We start from the raw sequence: 20934 nt of genomic DNA, 5'->3' as shown, positions 1-20934 counted from the left end.
AAGTCTACCCTTTTACATGAATGACATTGTTTCAATTATATATTTTTTTCATGATTTTGTGCTAAAATATTATTTTTTTATGTTTTCGAAAGGTCACTTTGATGAAAAAAAATACTGCAACTGTTACAAAGTCAACAAAGTCTAGTTTGTCCAAAAAAACCCTTTCCATTTCAAAGACATTCCACTTGATGAATGATAAAGAATAGAACAGCAACATGATGTTTCACATTTATTGTTAAAAGATCGAAAACAATCGATTATCTCGCCAACATTTTTGAAGATCGCATGTTACATGTTAAGAATTACAGAATTTGTATTTTATTTATTTTTTTACTAAATCCTAAGTGGATTGTGTACAACATCTTTCTGTACATCAATTAATTCCAGTCATTTTATGAAGTTAATTAATTATCAGGTCGATGTCTTAAATTAGTTTCTTGTTTTGTCTTTCTTTTCCGTCACATCGGAAGTACCGCCCTCCTGCTTCCGGTGAATTCACAACATCCAAGATGTCTGCCGCCATATCTTCCCTCGCTTCGTACGGTAGTGACTCCGATCCAGAAAACGACTCGGAATCTAAAACGAGTTCAGAGAAAGTGGACCCAACCAATCCCGATGCGACGGCTCATCTTAAACCCTTAAAGTCTGGACCGACGATGACTTTGGCTCTTCTCAATTCAGCCCCCGAGGTTGCCGTTAAGGTAAGCTAACGGAGCTAACTCACGCTAGCTCAACGTTATAATTGAATGTAAGTTAGAAACTCTTTTCCGACACATTTATTGTACGGAGGCTCCTTTCTAATGCAGAATGGCACATGCGGATTAAGTAATCATTTAATGTAGAGCGCTAAGAAACGTTTTAGCAGAAGTAAACTTGTGTCAGTGTAAGCGGGAAACACTGAGTGTAACATTGAGTCATCTATAATAACACTATCTATAATAACACTATCTATAATAAACCTATCTATAATAACACTATCTATAATAAACCTATCTATAATAACACTATCTATGGTGCCTTAGCTTAGGTTAACAGACCCCGGTGTTGAGTATTTGTAATGTTTTGCGTTGTACTTGTCTTTGTCTTTGTAGTATAATTAAAATGTAAAAGACAGACCTTTAATCCATTCATCATTTGTATGTATAATATGTCTACACTCATGCACTTTAACTTGTGTCAGTACTGTCCATTTACTACTCTGTTTTTGCACATTTACATTCAATCTTCCATATTTAATCTTCCTATTTAAGACTAGTAATGCTTCGTGAAATCCTGGTTGTATATATTCACATTCTTATTTTTTATATCTTTTAGTACTTATTTACTTTGTATTTAATATTATATTGTGTTTAGGTTTGCTAACATTGTGGTTTTTTTTTACTCATATTGTGTGTTTGGATAACCTGCTGCTGTCACGCCACAATTTCCCAGTTTGGGATCAGTGAAGTAATTATACTCTATGTCTTCATGTTAGGAGTCTGTTGAGACTGGCATACACCTGGACCCCTTATTGAAGGAGGTCACTTATAATCCCACGTATGAAACCATGTTTGCACCAGAGGTAAGTTTCTGAAGTACTGTTTGTAGCCTTGAGCTAAATGTATGTTTCAACAAAGAGATGTTTTTGCTGTGTTATATTTATATTTACTTCATGCTCTCTGTCCTCATTAAGGATCATATAATTGTTCTGCCAGAGCCAAGAAGACTGCTGAAGCTTAACTGCTTGGCCACAGCCTTACACATGACTAGTTATATCTACTCCATCTGTCCACACGTTATTCTGTGTGTTAATAAAACACAGTCTCTATTTTATGTGATATTTTCCAAGTAGTTTATCAACTAGCATCTTGAGTGAAGACGACATCATGATTTGAAAAAATTGATTTGATTTCCAAGTGACCTGTTTAGTCTGCCGGCCTCTCAACCGGAAGGTTTACGGTTCGATCCCCAGCTGAGCAACATCTCCGATGTGTCCTTGGGCAAGACACTTAACCCCGCGTTGCTCCCGCTGCTTCGGTGGCGGTGTATGAATGGATTAGTGTTGTACTTACACTCTGATGTACGTCGCTTTGGATAAAAGCGTCTGCTAAGTGAATTGTAACTTGTAACTATTGCTTTCTTATAGTTTGGGCCGGTTAACCCGTACAAATCGCAGCAGATGGCGGCTCCCAGGAACATGCTATCTGGCTATGCCGAACCTGCTCATCTCAACGACTTCATGTTTGAACAGCAAAGAAGAACCTTCTCCACCTTTGGTAAGCTAATGAAAAAAAACGCCTCCTGTGTTTTCAACCATGTGGTAGATATATTAAACCTGTCTGAATTATGACAACCTTTCTGTAACACTCTCCTTACAGGTTATGCTTTGGATCCTTCTGTTGACACACACCAGGTAACAACTAATAGCTACATTGGTGCAGTAGATGAAGCAGAGAAAAATAAAGGTAATCATCTAAGAGATCTTAATTTAATTTGTTGTTCTGTAAAGCGGGCGTCATTTATTTATTTACATGTACATTATAAAATATTTCAATTAGATTCAGAATGTTCACGTCTAGCGGATCTTCCTCCAGGGTTAACTGTGTTTGAGAGCGGAGCTAAAAAGGGAGAGAAAAGGAAAAAGGTCAAAGGCGGAGATGCAGAAGAGATTGACAACTTCCTGGGACCATGGGCCAAATATGCAGACGAGAAAGATGTGGCCAAACCATCAGAGGTAAAGCTTTAGGGCTTTTTTTTTTTTCATTAATCAAACTATTGCACAAGTGATAATCCAAAAAAAAAAAACTGCGGCTAAGGATGGTAAGGAAAACTCCTGTGCAGTGTGACAGTTACAAAGCCCAAAGCATTACATACACGATTGTTTCCAACTGTGTGTTTTAGAAACTGTAATATGGAATATACCACATATATTCTGCATAAATGCTTTATAATCCAGTGGTCTACTGCACTCTTCTTAGATCAGGAACAAACATCATGCCTGAGTTATCCTTCTTTACAATATGCATGGAATTGAAAGAAAGCAGTTAATATGTTTGCTCATTTGTTCAACAATTTATCAGAGGACAAATCTCTTAGGTTATTTATGAGCAGTTTGTGATTTATTTCAATCTCAGGATGAGCAGAAAGAGCTGGATGAGATCACAGCCAAGAGGCAGAAGAAAGGGAAGAACGAGGAGGAGGCTCCTGGAGAGGAGAAGACCATCCTGCACGGTACAGTGAAGACTTTATTTATTTTTTAAACTTAAGTGGGTGTTCAGTGTTTGAGGATAAATTTGCCTTTTGAAAATGAAAACAAAAACATACAGGCTTCCTCAGCTGATAAAGTTAGTAATGGATTGATATATGACCCGAAACCTTAATTAAAAAATATTTTTAGTATTCTGAGGACTTTTTGTCCAAGGTACGACACTGTGCTTGGACTCCTGTTTCAGTTCCCCTGACTGGTTCAGGATGAAATCCCACAACAAACTCGTTTTGAGGGAAACTGTGCTGGATACGTCCTACAATCCAGTGTACTGTATTCAAATACTGCAAGAAGTTCATTTTAATGATGTATTTCTCTTTTTATTTTTCTCCCCTCAGTTAAAGACATGTATGATTACCAGGGCAGGTCCTACCTCCACGTCCCACAAGACGTGGGCATTAACCTGCGTTCCTCTGACGCTCCAGATAAATGTTACCTGCCTAAAAAACAGATTCACGTCTGGTCTGGACACACCAAGGTGAGTGACATTTCTTTGCTGTTCTACTTGAATCCTCCCTTTTGTGTATCAGTTAAGAAAGTACAAATTGACAGTTTAAAATGACTCTTAAAAGCATCATGTAGAGTAAATTTGAGTATGCCGTCCTTGTTAGAATTTTCTGCAGCAGACCGTGAAAAAAAACCTCCAGGGCACTTTCAGCATTAAATGATAACAATGACAAAAAGAGCCACTTGTCACAGACATATCCACGATTATTCCATCTCCTTCAAAACACTGTCTTTATAATTCAAATATAATGGCACACTCTGGGTTATTCTAAGAAAGATCAGATCCGAGCTTTAGATCTGCCAGTGTGCTTCAGGGAGGGAGGAATCACTCAGGTTTTAAATTGGCTCTATCCGCTTTGTGCAGGAAGTCACAGCCTCGGGAGTCTCATTTGAAATACAAAGAGGTATGAAGAGATAATAAGCATGTGGAAGTGCTGATGTCGAGATAATAGATAGACGATGGCTCTTCCTGTGTCACCAACGTTTGAGAGTTTTTATTGAGAAAGTTTGAAGCAATCATAGCTTTTGTAGCTGTTAGAGTCCCAGCATGATTAGCACATACTCTCTATCTGTCCTGTTTACATTATTGTTCAAAGGGGCGGGAATAGCAGGGTAACGTACGATACAATACGATAAGATCATGAACATACACAGTTTCTTTGAGTAAAATGTACATACCTTTACATTTAGCAGCACCTTTTACTTTCCTCCTGTGCCTCCTGTCCTGCATGTTGTTCCCCACTCTCTCTCTCTCCCTGACTCTGTCCACTGTCCTATCGCTACAATAAAGACACAAAAATCCCAAAAATAAATCTTAAAGAAAAAAGAAAATGTCTCAACAATAAAAAAAAATTAAAAAAACATGGAAGTAAACCTTAAGAAAAAATTACTTCTATTGCCATCAATCAATTGGTATTTTTCCAGGACACTAATTGATGTCTTTGATGTCTGTATTTGTGGAACAGTAATGTTATGCAATAGGGACACATTTGATCTTAACCTGAAACAAATGTGTGCAAGATTTAATATAAAGTATGGATAGGTGCTTCGTCTTGCAATAATGGTTTAAATAGTAATGTTAAAGCGCCTATGAGAAAGTGGCAGTCTGTTGGTGTTGATTTTGGCTCCCTCTCTGGACAGAGTGGGACATTTGCTCTCTTTGCTGATATTGTCTTGTACATGTGCAAGTTGTGTTTTTTCCTCATGCTCCCGTTTTCTTTAACACTCAAATGTATAGCTCACTCTGAATCTTTGCTTTGGAAGATATTACCAAGCCGTTCATTTACTGTGACTCACCGGGTCTGACACTTACCCTATGACAGTAGTTACAAGCATTACAAAAAATAGATTTGTATTAGTATTCATTTCAGTCTGTTTAATAACCAGCTAAGAAATCCTCACAGGAGCTTTAGAGAGAAATGTCTGTGTGTATGTTCTCAGTCATCCAGGTCATGGTGAATCAAAGCTCGATCTAAAGTTCTTCAACTAAGTCCAGTTGCCTTTGGATCAATCTTGGATTTAAAAAGAAATATTTTGAGATGAATATCAGTTTCTCCCCTCTGTGTATTTCTCAGGGTGTCAGTGCCATACGACTGTTTCCCAAATCTGCTCATCTTCTGCTCTCCAGCTCCATGGACTGCAAGATCAAGGTAAAAAAATAAACAAAGTGCTACTGTCTGTATAAACCAAACACCAATGATTATACAGAAACATGTTCAATAGACTGTTTTTTTTTAATGATGAATTTTGAATTTAAATTGTGAAGTGCTAATTTTAAGAACATTCCAAGCCAACCTTTACAATGACTCTACCTCTACAAAGAATAGAGGGAAATCTCTTCATGCCAGTAGGGCCGTGAACCAATCGGTTATGTAGGGTTTGACTGCTGTGATCAAGACCGCACTGCAAAGAGCTTCGTCTTTGGGATTAATCTGCCATTTGGCTCTCGGTATCATACAGACCCTGATTTTAATAATTAGTTTCTGGTTGTGTAATCACTTGTGGTTTTAGAATTCAGCGTGGTCAAAAAGCTGTGTTCACTTAAAGTGTAACGTCATTCTCTCCACAGCTGTGGGAGGTATACAGCGAGAGGAGATGCATACGGACATTCATCGGTAAGTTATTCTAAAATTTGGATATGGTTAATGTTGACACTAATTTATTATATTGAATAGAAACATGATTTTATGATCCTCACCACCGACGTATGACACTAACAAACCACAACAGATCATCAGCAAACATGCTGATGTGAAATATGCTCGAGGTCAAAAATGCACAAAGCCTTGTGGGAAATACAGGACGGTGACAGACTGTGAGCTCAGCATTACTGCACTAATGACACGTCTGCTGACCGCGGACAGTACGTGTGTTGTTTGTGGATTATTTATTTTTTTGGTAAATAGATTGGGTCTGGGGTGGTTTAGGCTAATAAGTGCAGGTCAGTCGTCCCAGAGGAAGCACACTGTCTGAATAGAGATTGTTTGCAGCTGCGGTTCTGCTTGTCAGCTCCTTCAGAGAATATGCATTATTCAGCAGCTGAGGGGTTTGAGAGGCAGAAAAGGAGGGGGGGGGGGTACAGGCACAGACAGGGGTTGACATGCAGGAATAGAGAACACCATTAAGGAGTGAAGAAAATGACACAGTGTGAGTGGTCGAGTGAGTTTGAGAAAAAGCAGAGCTGCAGATGATGTAATTACTTTGTTGTTGTTAGATGTATACAGCATCTTAGGTTTTCACTTTGTTGCTGCTGCTTTGCTATCAGTTCCATCATCTGCTGTCCTTTACCTCATTCTTTTTCATCAACATCCTATACTTTGATCCAAGTGTTAAAAAAAAGTGCATCTTAATGTTTTCAAATGTTAACAGTTCTGTAAAAATGTAATGAGTAACTCAGACATCAATTTAATTTTATCTATGAATTTATTTATCAGCCTGTTGTTACACACATACAGTATACTGCTAAAATGTAGATATTATTTCTTTAATCATTTTTTTCACCCTTTATTTACATCTATGAAAGCAGCACAAGCAGCCAAGTCCTTTCCGTCACTCAGCCTTCATCCTGATCATTTACCGGAAACTGTAATGTTGCCATTCTGTGCATTCAGCCGCAAACTTGTTCAACTCTACTTGACCGTTTACCTTTTTCCTCACCCCACTATGCAGTCTTTATTTCTCCAGAAGTTCAGCTCTTTTTTTCCCCCCACTCTCATGAGTGAGAATGGTGCTGCTACTTCTTCTCCTGGTTTGAATTCAAACTGCAAACTCAACAACTGACAGCATTCAAGTCCCACCGTATTCTCCAAGCTAGCAGGGCAATCACAAAATCTGCCAATGTGTCCTATAAGTGACGTAAACGTGCTTCACTGCACAAACAACAAGATAAAGTTTAAAATGTACCCTTCTAGGGCTGCGCAATTAATCACATTTGAATTGTTATGGCATTGCAGTAAACACTTTTCAAAGTCTTAAATGTTCACAGCAAACAAGCAATGATTTGACATTCATCATGAGTACATTTAACCTTGGAGGTATGGGTATAATAGGCGTGATTTCACACCATGTTGTTGGATAAACTGGCTAGCATGCTATCAGATACCCACAGATTAATGTGGATTCATAATTTAGTTAAGATAAAAACCTGTTTGTTTGTTTTGTCATTTTCAGGAGGGGTATGTGGCAAACACATTGATATGTTACACATGTCAATAAACAGCAGATGCACATAGAAACTGTGACTTACAGCTAACATGCACTGCTTCATTTTTATTCATTTGTCGCACTTCATATCATGATCTGAGTTCAATTCTATTGCACATATTTTCATATCGTGTCGGCCTTCTGTCTCCTCAGCGAGGCCAGCGTTTTCGTTTAAGTTTTACGCTTCATGTATCTCACCATCGTTGTATGTCCATGTAGCCTTTTTTGAATTACTAATCAAGCAGAGCTTTGAAGAATGTTTAATGATCAGAATTGTACCCTAATTAGAATTCGTCTCTGTCCATGTGTAGATGCGTCTTTGTATGATATATTTAATGTACACATACAAGCACTATCACAGCTTTCTCCAGTGGCCTTGGCTTGACAGCAAGTCTGGTTAGAGCAAGCGAGCAGGCAGGCACTTAGCCTCAATGGACTCTGTTATCACCGTGGAAACGGTGTAGCCCTGATAAAAAAAAAATTGTTCTAACAAGGGAAGTGCTTGCGTTCGCCAAGACCCGCGGGGAGCTCGCATCACCGGCATCGAACAAGGGAAAAAGCCAAAGGGCTGCTGCACAGATAGGGATTAAGGAGGGGAAAAAAGCAGAAGGTGGAGAATAGTTTAATGGACAGATGGAGCGTTTACATTTTTTTTCTCCTTTTTTCCACTCCAAACTCATTTTAAATATTCAGTTTCCCTTTTCTCCCTCTGCCCAATTCATTGTTCCTGCACAGTCCTGATTTCACTTCACCAGATTCCTTGCTCATCTAATGAATTGTCTTGTCAGAGTTAAGCAGCAGGGGGTTGACACGGTAACAAGACATGCTTACTTCCTGTATATATTTATGTGTATCTGTCTGAATTTGTCCTCTTCTTACTTTAGGCCACAGCAAAGCAGTGCGAGACATTTGCTTCAACAACACCGGGACGCAGTTCCTCAGCGCTGCCTACGATCGCTACCTCAAACTGTGGGACACTGAGACAGGTACGCTCCACCGCTCTGATGTCTCTTTTCTCTTCACAGCCTCTCGCTGTGCCTCTTCAAAGTGACTGAATCAAGTGAGATGTACTCCACAAGAAAATGTCACTTATAGAACATCTCTATTCATGTCTCGGTGAGAGTGTATTCAATAAGAAGAAAATACTCCGAGATATTCTCTTTCTTAACTCTTAACTTATGTAACTTATAACTCTTCTTTGCAGCACCTTAAGGAAGAACTTGTGTGGGGAAATGATATCATAGTGATCCTTCTGTTTCATGTAACCTTGATCCTGTGTGACATCAGATAGTCATGAGTGAAAGCAGCAGAACTCGACTTTCTATCAAAACATTTCTCCGCTGAGCATTCAAGCAAACGTCTGGAAGGTCAGAAATCAGTGAAATCGTGACTTCATTGCCTCTGTTAGGGCAATGAGGTTACAAAAATAACGTCTATGTGATGTTATACGGTGGCAAGGCTGCAGAGTCCAACATGTCACAGAACTAGTATGTTGTCTGTCGTATCTTTAGAAAGTGAATACGGCTGTGTGACAGAAGTCTGTGATTCGACCAGATGTGGTCCGTGATCTCACTATCCATTTCCCCATCTCCATTTCTACCCCTCTTACCTAAGAACTGCCTATCCAGCAGAGGGCAGAAAAGAGTTATTCCCCCCCCCCCCTCCCCACTTGTTCACAGGATCCTTTTTAGATCCACGTCACCCAAATACCCATATAAGAGAGTAAATTGACAACATAGTGACAACTTGTTAAATGAAATGAGTAACTTCTTTAAGTTGTCATGGTTTCACTAGTAGATATTTCAACAGGTGTTTCTTTTCCTGCAGTTGTGAGTAAGGGATCATTATCACACTTTGTGCATTATTTGTTGCAGATAGGCACTGGATGTAATAAAGAAATAACTTCATTGAAAAAAAAACTTTAATTCTTATCTAATAAGCCTCTTGGTGTCACTGTGAGTTTAATTTCCTGCTCTCAGCTGGTGCCGTAGCATCGTCTCTGTCGTCTGAACTAACACAAAGAAGCGTTGAACTTTGTGTTACAGCCGAGTTACCTGTAGAGACGGCGAACAAACAGCACTGAAAGCTGCCGTCTGTGTCCTTTTGAGTTTTCAAAACCCCCTCATTGTGCCTTCATTAAAAGCCTCTGAGGACTATCCTGCAGCTCTGACTTTTTCTCTTTCCGCCCTCCTCTTCACAGGCAAATGTATCACCCCATTCACCAACAGGAAGGTGCCATACTGTGTCAAGTTCAACCCAGACGAGGACAAACAGAACCTATTTGTGGCTGGCATGTCTGATAAGAAGATTGTTCAGGTAAAGCCGGCACTGCGAACAATCCAATCTCACCTCGTGTGTATTTCCCAATTGAGCAAGTACACGCACAAAGGAGTTTCTGTGTATACAAACGGCGCCCACAAGAGCATGAAATTCTCTCCCTTCTCATCTTCCAGGACTAGTGCATGTATTTTTTTTTTTTTCTTCTCCGAGGTTCAGCAGCTGATAGGAGCAGAGCAAGGCATTACTCTTGGGTAGCTTGGATATGGAAGAGGGGTGGAGGGAAGAGATGAATCTGTGATTTAAAAAAAAAAAAAAAAAGCAGAATAAATCTACAACAATGATATCCCACAATCATGTAAACTGTTTTTAGATCTTCTACACACAAACCTCCAAGGATGAAATTGTGTTCTTTTGCAGCAGCTACATGCTGAGGGGTTTTATTTGGGGCAGAACGATTTTCCTTTACACAATTCATAATCATGAACTAACTGCTTTAAACTAGCTGTTATTACATTTCCCTTCTCAGTGGCGTCTTTAATAAAAGCGGGAACAACATTTGTCCCCTAATAGTCCAGATGAACAGCAGTCATGATCACAGTATCTGGCACATAATCAGGGTTAGTTTTAAATCATGCAGTCCTCATCTGTTTTTTTTTTTTTTTTTTTTTTTTAGAACAGATGGCTCCTCTTGTGAGCGGCCCAAGGCTAAGATTATAAATTAAAAAAAGCAGAGGGCATAAATAGAATTGGATGTAGAGTCTGGACAGAGATGCATCCTCTTCTGTTGTTGCCTTGAGTCGGTTCTATGCCCTTTTTTCTTTGCTTACATTTGAATGTGCAAATTCTCTTTCCATGAGTCAGCTCATTTCTGTAATGTCAAAAGGGCATATATTACTTCTGCTTTAGCTTCATATAAACACATTTCTCAGTGAGTTTACAACCACTGACACCTTAGTTACAGTAACAGAAGTTATGTTTCTTTCAGGCCATTCTCATTCACAGAATGTCCAATGTGGCGTTTGAAAGTTGGTGCACAGAGTTCAGGTCCATCTGGAAACCTTAAGTCAGTCTTAAGTTCATTTTCAAAGTGATGCTGGGAAGTTTTTGTTTTATTGGCTTAACATTAGAATGTAGTTACTGTAAATTAATCTAACCAAACAGAAACTTTTCTCATTATCAAAGTATGTCCGAACGAAAATGATCAACATCATGGCAAAGCGCTGGTATTAAATACCCTGGGATGAGAACATATTGGGGTCATTTTGTACTCAAAAGAGCATGAAAATTGAATGAAACCTTTATTGCCCCTAGAGGAATTTGCCTTGCACAGAGATCATAACACTCTATAAAAACAAACATTTACAGGACAGCACATTGAAAACACAATAAGCATCACATGATTAAATGAGGGGTTTCAGTAGCAAGTGAAATAAAGTGCAGAGTGCCGATTTCATACCGTGTAATCAGAGCTTATTAAGCAGCTGAATACTGCATGGTGCAACGGATGTAATGCCTCTCTTAGTCCTCATCCTGGGCATTCTGTACCTGCGCCCTGAAGTCCAGAGGTCATACTCATACCTAAGGGGGTGCGAAGGGTCAGCTGTAATCTTAATGGCTAAAATGTGCTATGAAACAAGTTTGGTGGGGTATGTTTTGACTCCATCTTAATAAACCTTTACTAAATAATGTTTCTACTAGCCACAGATAAATGTGTTAATCTCCTTTTTGTGTGTGTTTTTTCTTTTTCTCTTGTCAGTGGGACATCAGGACAAGTGAGGTGGTTCAGGAGTACGACCGCCACCTGGGAGCCGTCAACACCATCACCTTTGTGGATGAGAACCGTCGCTTTGTCAGCACATCAGACGACAAGAGTCTGCGAGTTTGGGAGTGGTAAGTACAGACTGACATTTACACACAGGGTTTAGGATATAATGTGTTGAAGTAATGGAAAAGTGTTTTTTTTTTTTTTTGGTCAACTAGCTTGTCATGAATAAAAGGCTACAGATTAATGATAATGAAAAAGCTTCATGTGTTACAGAGTAGAGGAGGTTAAGTTCTATTTTACGCTCGGTTGCACTTTAACATCTACTGACAACAGAGCCATCACTGAATCCATCATGTTTTTATAAGATGGGTCCCTTGAAGAAAAAACAAACACTATACCATGTCTTTATTAAATGCTCTCTTCTGATTACGTACTCTGTCACTGCTCAGGGCCGGCTGTTGCTCAGTGGTAGAGTCGGTCGTCACTCAGGCAAAAGGTCAGGGGGTTCAGTCCCAAGCTCCTGTGATCACATGACGATGTGTCCTTGGGCAAGACACTTAACCCCAAGTTGCTCCAGCTGCTTTGTTGGTGGTGTGTGAATGTGTACTAAGGGATTAATCCTGAAGGACACTTTGCATAGCAGCCTCTGCCATCAGTGTGTGAATGGGTAGGAGTGGCCTGCGGTGTAAAAGCGTTGTGATTAGTCAGAAGAGAAAAGTGCTATACAAGCTCAAGTCCATTTACCATCCTGACTGAGCGGACATAAACAAACCTCCAGATATCATAGATGATGTCTATCATAGACATAGACAATCATAGACAGTGCTCGCCGCTATCATACACAAAGCTCGCCCAGCTGTGCTGCTAATCTACTGTGAGCCCCCCCGCCTGCTTTCCATGCATCTGTTATGGTACGAGTGTTTTTTCTTCCCATGGAGCTTACATTGTACATTCACAAAGCTCCAGCAGTAAACCCTTTTGAACCGCGTCCCCTGTTGCTTATAGTCTGTTTTAATAAATGTGCATTCTGAAATGATTCCACGAATGAAATAATGGACAGCAGCTGTGATGAAGAAAAAAAAAATCTTATCATGTGCTAATGTGGGAGTCTTTTTCTGACCATCAACAGAGACCTCCAAGAGAGGCCTGCAGATCCACCAAGGGTCCTGTGGTGACAAACAGATATTTGTGGTTCCGGCACTAATGAAGTTAGAGTATAAGGATGTAATGGAGTATAGCGGGGCAAAGGAACATTTCCCATGGGTCTACTTGCTAAACTCAATTGGGAGGGGTCCCCTGTAGCTTTTTTTTAGGGCAGCGTGGGAGCGAACGGTCAAACTGAACGTCGGGCCAAAGAGTGGCTTTACTGTCCCCGTTTCTCCCACGGATACCACCTGGCACCCGGCTCTAGCTAAACCCCCCCCACCCACCCACCCACCCCCCTTGTGAGAGCAGCTTCATAGCTGCATTAGCCGGAATCTACCAGAACAGCCTTGCATCTCCGGAATAGCTGCAGAGGAGGGAGGCGTAATTAAAATTCTATCCTCATTTTCAAACACATTCAAGCATTTCTGGGGAGACCACTTTCTCTGTAGCAAGAGGTTCATCATGAGGGAGCAGAGAGTCGGTGTGAGCACCAGGAGGAGGATTGCAATCGATACGAAATGTGCTGCAGTGTGTCAACTAGGAGAATTAGCTCTTGATCTTCCAGGCAGTGTTCAGAGAGGGATGAAAACTGTAGGCTGGGCGGGACTTTTGGGACGATGATGGGAAGAGAAAGATGAAAAAATGTCGGAGACAGCGTGAAGGACAATGTCGGAATTCAGTGTCATCCAAAGTCCTCAAAGTCCTGTGTTTATGTTCAGTTCTGATTTAGCTTCTTTAGTACCGAGGGGTTCTCTAGGCTGACTTTCATCGCGGCTCCTGACCTTTTCAAAAAATCCCTCGGCTGCCAACCCAAATTCTTAAGTTATGTAAATATTTTCCCATCAGAAAAACTATACCAAGTCAGAATTAATTAACCAAAGTTCATTTACTCGTCTGTCGGTGGTAATTGTGTTTTGAAAATCCTCTTTTCACATCAACTCCAAATAACAAACAAAGCCGCTCTGTCTCATTTCCTCCTCAGTAAGAGACGATCAGTGTTTGCCTTGTTCCTTCTGTCATGCAGGCTTATTACTAAATTTAACCCCTCTGGTGATTATATGTCAGAAAAACTAGAGATCATAAAATATGTGATGACGAGTATCACAAAAGCAGCATTTTTGTATATTTGATATATTACATAAAATATACAGAATGCTGCTTTTGTGTCTTCTTCACACGGCCTTAACTGCTGTGACACATGCCAAACAACAACAATCACGCATGTTATATTCATGGACGTTTCTCTGCTGTTAAGATTATCACAGGCTTCTCCTTCCTTTATCTCCAGTCACTCTTCAGGCAGCAAAACATTCTCACTGTCATCTTTCTGGAGCTCAGAAGAACTTATCAGATGGTTTCGTTGTGTGTTTAGAGTTTAGCTTGGTTTGTCATCAGATATATAATATAAACCTCTAATATCTGACTGTGTGTGAAAGCAGTAGCTCTTTAGCGCTACCTCCTACATTCCTACATTGTCGAGTTTGGATGAGTGCTATATACATCAACATCATTTTCATTTTTGGTGAGAGTAAGGTACACAGAAAAAAGAAGCTCAACTAATCCACACATTTAATTGATCTGCTGAAATTCTTCCAAGTTGGACACTTGCCGAGAAAAAAGGGGAACATCCTTGCAGCTGCGCACACAGTGATGCAGATTTGAAAGATCTAATGTGGCTCAGAGGATGACCACCAATCAGAACGCCTGTGGTTCGATCCCAGACCCCTACAGTGCACATTTTTTAAAAACAAAATGGACCTCTAGTGTCTCCTGATGCCATAGACTTTGGTGTAAGAATGCGTAAGATACCTTTTTAGCATGTGACCTCCAGCAGTGTATGAATGTATGTGTAAAAGATGGGAATGTGACATGTTACGTAAAGCGCCTTGAGAGGTCGAAAGAGGAGCATAAAAAAGCTATTGAAGAGCACTCCATTTACCATCATGCAGCACTCTTGAAATAAAATACTGATCTCGTCCCAAACAGAAAGAAATAGCAGAGCATGAACGAACAGAGAGGCAGGGCGAAAGAGCCAAGAAGTGATGAATAAATAATTGGATGTCGGTAAAGTTGATGGTGCAGCATCAAAAGTGCCTTTTTTAGACTGCGTGGAGTTATTTACACACCGCAGCCGTAATGATGACTGTTTGGTTTTTTAATCATTGCTGTTTTCTCCTTCATGTCAAGCATTTGTTAGATGGTTAAAAATAATAACCACACCACAGCTTTGTGAATGTTTGTATTTGGAGCTCTTCTTGCTTCTCTGTGTTTCACCCCTCCTCTCAACTGTACTCATGATGCTTTGCACTTTTTTTTTTCAGGGACATCCCTGTGGACTTTAAGTACATCGCTGAGCCCAGTATGCACTCCATGCCAGCTGTGACGCTCTCTCCCAACGGTAAGCGGAAAAAAAAAAAAAGACACTCAGCCACCATGCATGGGAGCGTAAATCCAGACTGATGTCGGTTCTTAACTTCAGGGTTGGTCACTGCACTGAATAGAATCAAAGAACAAGGCAGACTCAGTTTATCCTCGTAAATGGCCAGAGACTTTCAGCAGGCTCTGATGTATTACCTGTGCGCGCTGATGTATACATCACTCCTTTGATTGGAGCTCTTGGTGTGCCAACAGTCACATACGGACGGTTGAGTTCTGTTAAAACACTTCTATGCGAAGTGTTGTGAGGAGCCGTAGAGAGCACAGCAGCCAGCAGTTTCAATTAATGACATGTCAGAAAGGGACGAGAGAGAAGATGCATCGAGGGGAAATAACAGCCGGTTTGCATTTGTCGTGGTGATATTTCTCTGTTGAATTTAACGATTGAGCCTGTGATGAAAAGATGCACTCTCTCAAAGAGAGAATATATTGAATGAGTAGAATATTTGATGACATATTATATTAATACTTGTATCCATCCTCTATGAATAATATGATTGATTGATACCAAACTCATATTTGTATATTAGATATAAACTACTGTGAGGAGACAATTAGCTTAGCATAGCAAGAAGACTAAAAGTCTGAAGGGGGATTAAGATGCAGAAAGGTCACTAGATCACTGCCTCTTACTTTTGGTGTTTAAACACTGTTGTTTGTACTGATTAAAAACAACAAGAGATGATCTTTTTATAAATGTCATTGCACACCGTCCTGTGATAAATAAAATAAGTGGGTGAAGAGGTGATAGGTGTAAGTTTCCTTCCTGTTACTTGTCTCCCCGTTTCCAGTCTTCATGGGGAGCAGACTGAGGAATACCAGCTATTCTTTAAAAGATCCCTGCTAAGTCGTATTATTTAAGCTGTCTGTTGGCATTGCACAGAAGCACTCTGAAAGAATTATAGATTTCAAATGCTAACGATAATGAAGGAAATTGAAGCGGGCGTACATGCATACATTATCTTTACCTTATTTTCCTGTGATGACAAGAACATGTCTGTTTTCTTGAGACCTTGACTTATTTATCATGTTTCCTTGGGATAAGAATTCATACATCTCATTGTGTTGAGATAAATAACGCATTAGGTGGGACAACACGCTAAGCCTATTTCCTGTTTGTTTTTTTGCTTTTAACCACTTTGCTTGAGATCTTGTTATATATTATTTTCCCCAAACAACCCGAAATCACAGGGAAACGGATTAAATACAATGCATGGATGCTTCTATAGATTATCACTGCTGCATTACGTAAGAGTTCTCAATAAACATTGGTGAGCTGTAAGTACCTTAACAGTCCGTGACACATAAGCGAAGATTTGTGATCGTCTGAGACCTAAACTCATCCAAGACTGAACAGGTGGTCTTCCTCTTCAAATGCTGCATTCTGTTTTAATCAGAAATTCCCTGTCACACTCCATCAGCTTCAACTACTATGAGCCTCCGCGCCTCTCTTCCCTTTATCTGTGCCTTCTTTGATTCCTCGCCTTGAAGTACTCTCCCCACGTCTCTGTTCTCTCTTTTGGCCAGCGTTCTTATTTGTCTAAACACGGTTTGTGTTTCCTTAGTGTGTGAATAATGAATGGGGGCTGAGTTGGACACCATGCAGTTTCTCTCTCTCCCGCTTAAATGGCATCTACCTCCCCCCTACACACACACACACACACACACACACACACACACACACACACACACACACACACACACACACACCTTGGCACACTCCATCCGCACTCACACTCTCTGTCGCTTGCCATCTTCATGAAACAGAAAGAGCCTGAAAGCACTGAAAAAATTGAACGGGTTGTTTCCATACCCTTGCATCTATTGCATTATAGTCGTTTTCATTGTTTTTTTAGCATGTTTTTTTAAAGGAGGATGTATGAAGACGACACACACACACGCACACACACACAGATACTGGATCTCTTTCCTCATACCACATTCATAAAATCCATCATGTTTCCTTTCAAGATGTGCACTGAGTCGTGTAATGCTTTGACGCTGAAGTGCAGCCTCTTATCGCTGTGGAGTGACTTTGAGGCTGAAGCCTTGTCAGAGGCTAGAAGTATTCTCTAACATCTGATGAAAACACTCTTTGAACTCTGCGCAGAAATTCAAATGTCCACATTTCAGTTTTTTTGTTCAATCTCCGTCTTTGAAGCATTTCTCTCAAACTACCATGTACCTCTTGTTAAAGATATTTGACTCTGCTTGATACCAACTAGATCTGGCTTGTTACTAAGCCAGCTCTAGCCCAGAGGAACTTTATTGGCAGGCGCTGTGAGACTGTATCATATCCAAGACACAAGCGGCTGCATGTTTGACATTTAGCTGCTCGGAATCATGCTAATGAGACAAACTAGCAGGCTAATTGGCACTTCTGAACTTGTTGTGGCAACCTTTAAAGCGGAGACATACTTGTTTTTTCAATTATTAATGCAAACACAAACTGTTGCCTGTCCCCCTTCATGTGTTAATAGTGTATATTTATAGGCATGGGACAGGATTTTATCATTGAAAGCCTAGTTTCCTTTTGAAGTTAATTTGTAATTGTGACAAATCACAGTTCAGAGGGTTTTGGTTGCATGTAAGAACAGTAGCAGAACTTGCTGGCAAAAATGCAATGCATATAATCAGATACCTGTATATGGAGAAGCTAGCTGCTACTGCGAACAAAAGTAAGAAGAGCATATTTTTCACTAAATCAGCTAGCTTCACAGGAAGCTTAGAAATAGTTTCCGGAAGCCTCGGATTCAAAGATTGCTGCAGCAGTACTGTGTAAATGCTCTACCACTTGTGATTAGCTGTTAGCTTATTTCTGTTTGCCTGTTTCTGACCCAAGGTAAATGGCTAGCGTGCCAGTCCATGGACAACCAGATCCTGATCTTTGGAGCCCAAAACCGCTTCAGACTGAACAAGAAGAAAGTCTTCAAAGGACACATGGTCGCTGGCTACGCCTGCCAAGTGGATTTCTCTCCTGACATGAGGTAAGCCTTTTTATTTTTATTTTTATGCAAGACATATTTTTCTTGCTTTCTATTTCTTTTATTGAGACATTGAGACAGGACGGTGGATAGAGTCGGAATTTAGGGAGGGAGAGAGAGTGGGGAATGACATGCAGGGAAAGAAGCCACATGTCTAATTCTAACCCAGGCCGTCAGCTTCGAGGACTACAGCCTCTGTTCATGGGGTGCACAGACTAACTGCTAGGCCCTTGCCTTTACTTTTTTTAATCCATTTCTCTGATGAAGGACAACTGAGAGTCTCACAGCTGATCAGTAGTTTCAGTTTTACTGAACAAGAAATCATTTTATTTCAGTAAATGAAAAGTAAAGTGATTAAAAAAAGGTTCACAGTGAGGAAGTAGAACTTAACATCTTTAGAATGACATTATGCAGATAGCTCTGTTCACCTCCTGTCCTCTAAAACACCTCCTGCTACTGAAGAGCTGCAGACAGCGGCCTCTTCATATTAACTCATGTATAAGCTCAGCGTGGAGCTCTAACTAGGACAGTCCAGCATGCTAATTTTAGCTATAACACTCATTCAGACCTGCTCTCTTCCCTCTTCTCACTCACCACCTCCCACGTCTGTGAGCAGGTGCCCTAACTTCCTCCTTTCACCATAGCAACCCACAACTCCTGGCTTGACTAAAATATCCAAAATTTCTAACTCCCACCTTTTGGCAGGTGAAGCGGAGACTGTAGAATTTTTTTTAGCCAAGTGTTAATCTCTCCATCCTCTCGCCCTCTCTCTCTGTTTTTCTCTTGGCTCTCTTCCGTTTTTCCAGCTACGTGGTTTCAGGAGATGCAGATGGGAAGCTGAACATTTGGGATTGGAAGACCACCAAGCTTTACCACAGGATCAAGGCTCACGATAAGGTGTGCATCAGCGCCCTGTGGCATCCGCACGAAACCTCCAAGGTCATTACATGCGGTTGGGACGGACAAATCAAACTGTGGGACTAGATGTTTATCCTTGATGTGTTTGTGTCCGTGTGCTGAACTGGTCTACCTAATACAGACAGAAAGAGACTGGTTGTCTCACTGACTTAGTGAAAAACTTTGAGTGAAAGCCACAGGACTGGTATCCAGTCTTATTGTAGCAGTGTATTTTCATATCCCGTTGCAAGATTTCATAATGTGTCCCATGTATCATGTGTACAAAGATGAACACAAACATACTTTTAGAAACTGTTTATATCCCAGGAGGCAAATGAGAGGAGTACCTTGGTGTTATTTTACATGTTTTTTTTTTTAATGTCCTGTGTTGTATGCCTTTGTAGAAACGATTCATTTTCGATTTTATGACCATCCCTTTGTGGAAATAAAAATTCTGTACATTTGACCTGTTAGAAAATTAAGCATTGTTTCCTTGGAAACGGGTTTCTTCATCCTTGAATCAAAACAGAAACATGATTAGAAATCTGACACAATTTATCTTTTTTCCTGAAGGTTTCCTCTTTTTATTAAACTGCGTCAAACGATTTGGCAAATTACATGAAGTGGAGCCTGATTTAATTTGTTATCTTTATTGTTTCGGTTGTCAGCCGTGTATTCATCTGAAGTCTTTAGTTTAGGTTTGTTGATGAAGTTCTGTTTCAGCAGCATACAAACGAGTAGAGTCTGTTAAACACCAGCAGAACATTGACAGCTACTTCTTTGTGTGGATCTCAAATTTTTATTTTATTTCCCTGCAGTATTGAAGAATAACAATTGAACTTCATTTTTCTTTTTTCTTTCATACACTTGCCCACACATCCTTTATTCAAAGCAATGCACTGAGCATTTCTATAACTGACATCACAGTTGAGTTTTTTGGACTAAAAGTTGGCATTTTTTGTCTTTAAATACAATCACATCAGACTTGGACTTGCAGGAAAGCACAGTCTTCCTATTTTTCTGGAGCCAATCACATCTCTATTTCTTTATTACCCATCTTCCCCTGCTCATTCTCTTTGTCTTTCTGTGCAGGCCTCCCACAAATATATTCTAACTGGATCTTTTACACCCCCTTTGATTACATTGTGTATCCAGTTCCTTCAATGTGTGTTCCTTTTGAGCACGCTGCCGTCTCTGAGCCTCTGCAGACTATTGTTATTTGTAAAGGTTGTCTAATGATTGGCTCTGAGTTGAGCTCAGATAGGAGCGTGATGACAGGGGGGCTTACTGTGACTCAGAGGCTGACCTGCAGCTAATAACTCCGTCGCAATGAGGTAGAACACAGAAAGAGTCCCTGGAGGCAATTACTCCGCCTGTCTGCGTCTCTGAGGTCATTACAGGCCAGAGGAGGATAAGTAGAAGCCAGGATTTCAGTTTTGCAGGAAGGTCAGGTAAGATAAGAGCAGCCCCTTGAGAAATTTGTGCCAGACTTAAACCTCCTGTGTTACACAAACTTGTATAATCCCAGCCAACTTAAGTTCCTTTTTTTAGTTCCAGAATTTTTTACCAATCTGGCATCCTTCAAGGCTTCAACTCTGCGTTCACCCAGCTCAGTGTGTAAGCGCTGCTGGCGTTCAAGACGTTTTTATGCAGAAAGAGGTGAGGTTTGGCAGGATCGCTGTTCACATGGAAGAGGCGGAAGCTGGCGCGCTCCAGCTCCTTCAGTAGGCTGAACCAGTATCGCACCACGGATGGGTCATCACCGCCCACCTCGAAACCTGCCCAGTGCAGGTGAAGCTCCAACAACAGCTGACCCACCGAGTCCAGAACTCCTTCCAGGACCAGATTCTCCAAAATTTTCCACTCGGCGCTCTCCATGTCGGCCTTCAGTACATCCACCTGGAAAAAGAAAAGGACAATCGTTGGAGGTTTTTCTTCAGGTTACAGAATATTTCATTTAAAATGTTCAAATG

General features: G+C 40.5%; 2 protein-coding genes across 2 annotated transcripts in view; one reads left to right on the top strand and one right to left on the bottom strand.

Annotated features, from left to right (window-relative positions):
- Window positions 1–487: 487 nt before the first annotated feature.
- Window positions 488–19578, top strand: cdc40 (cell division cycle 40 homolog (S. cerevisiae)). Its single transcript, XM_020632822.3, has 15 exons — window positions 488–701; window positions 1475–1561; window positions 2126–2255; window positions 2358–2444; window positions 2574–2713; window positions 3114–3210; window positions 3583–3722; window positions 5326–5400; window positions 5820–5865; window positions 8338–8439; window positions 9654–9769; window positions 11490–11623; window positions 14966–15042; window positions 17923–18067; window positions 18871–19578. Exons 1-15 carry the CDS (start codon window positions 510–512, stop codon window positions 19046–19048), a joined length of 1746 nt encoding a protein of 581 aa, XP_020488478.2. The 5' UTR covers window positions 488–509; the 3' UTR covers window positions 19049–19578.
- mettl24 (methyltransferase like 24) overlaps window positions 19290–20934 on the bottom strand; it is a 38372-nt gene continuing 36727 nt past the window's right edge. The window contains exon 5 of the mRNA XM_029277147.2: window positions 19290–20860. Coding sequence (XP_029132980.2) covers window positions 20543–20860 — 318 coding nt within the window. The 3' untranslated portion in view covers window positions 19290–20542. The remainder of the gene's footprint in view (window positions 20861–20934) is intronic.

Source organism: Labrus bergylta, chromosome 15 (assembly GCF_963930695.1).
Source record: "Labrus bergylta chromosome 15, fLabBer1.1, whole genome shotgun sequence".
In the NCBI taxonomy this organism is placed as follows: domain Eukaryota; kingdom Metazoa; phylum Chordata; class Actinopteri; order Labriformes; family Labridae; genus Labrus; species Labrus bergylta.
This window is presented reverse-complemented; position numbering and strand designations above follow the sequence as displayed.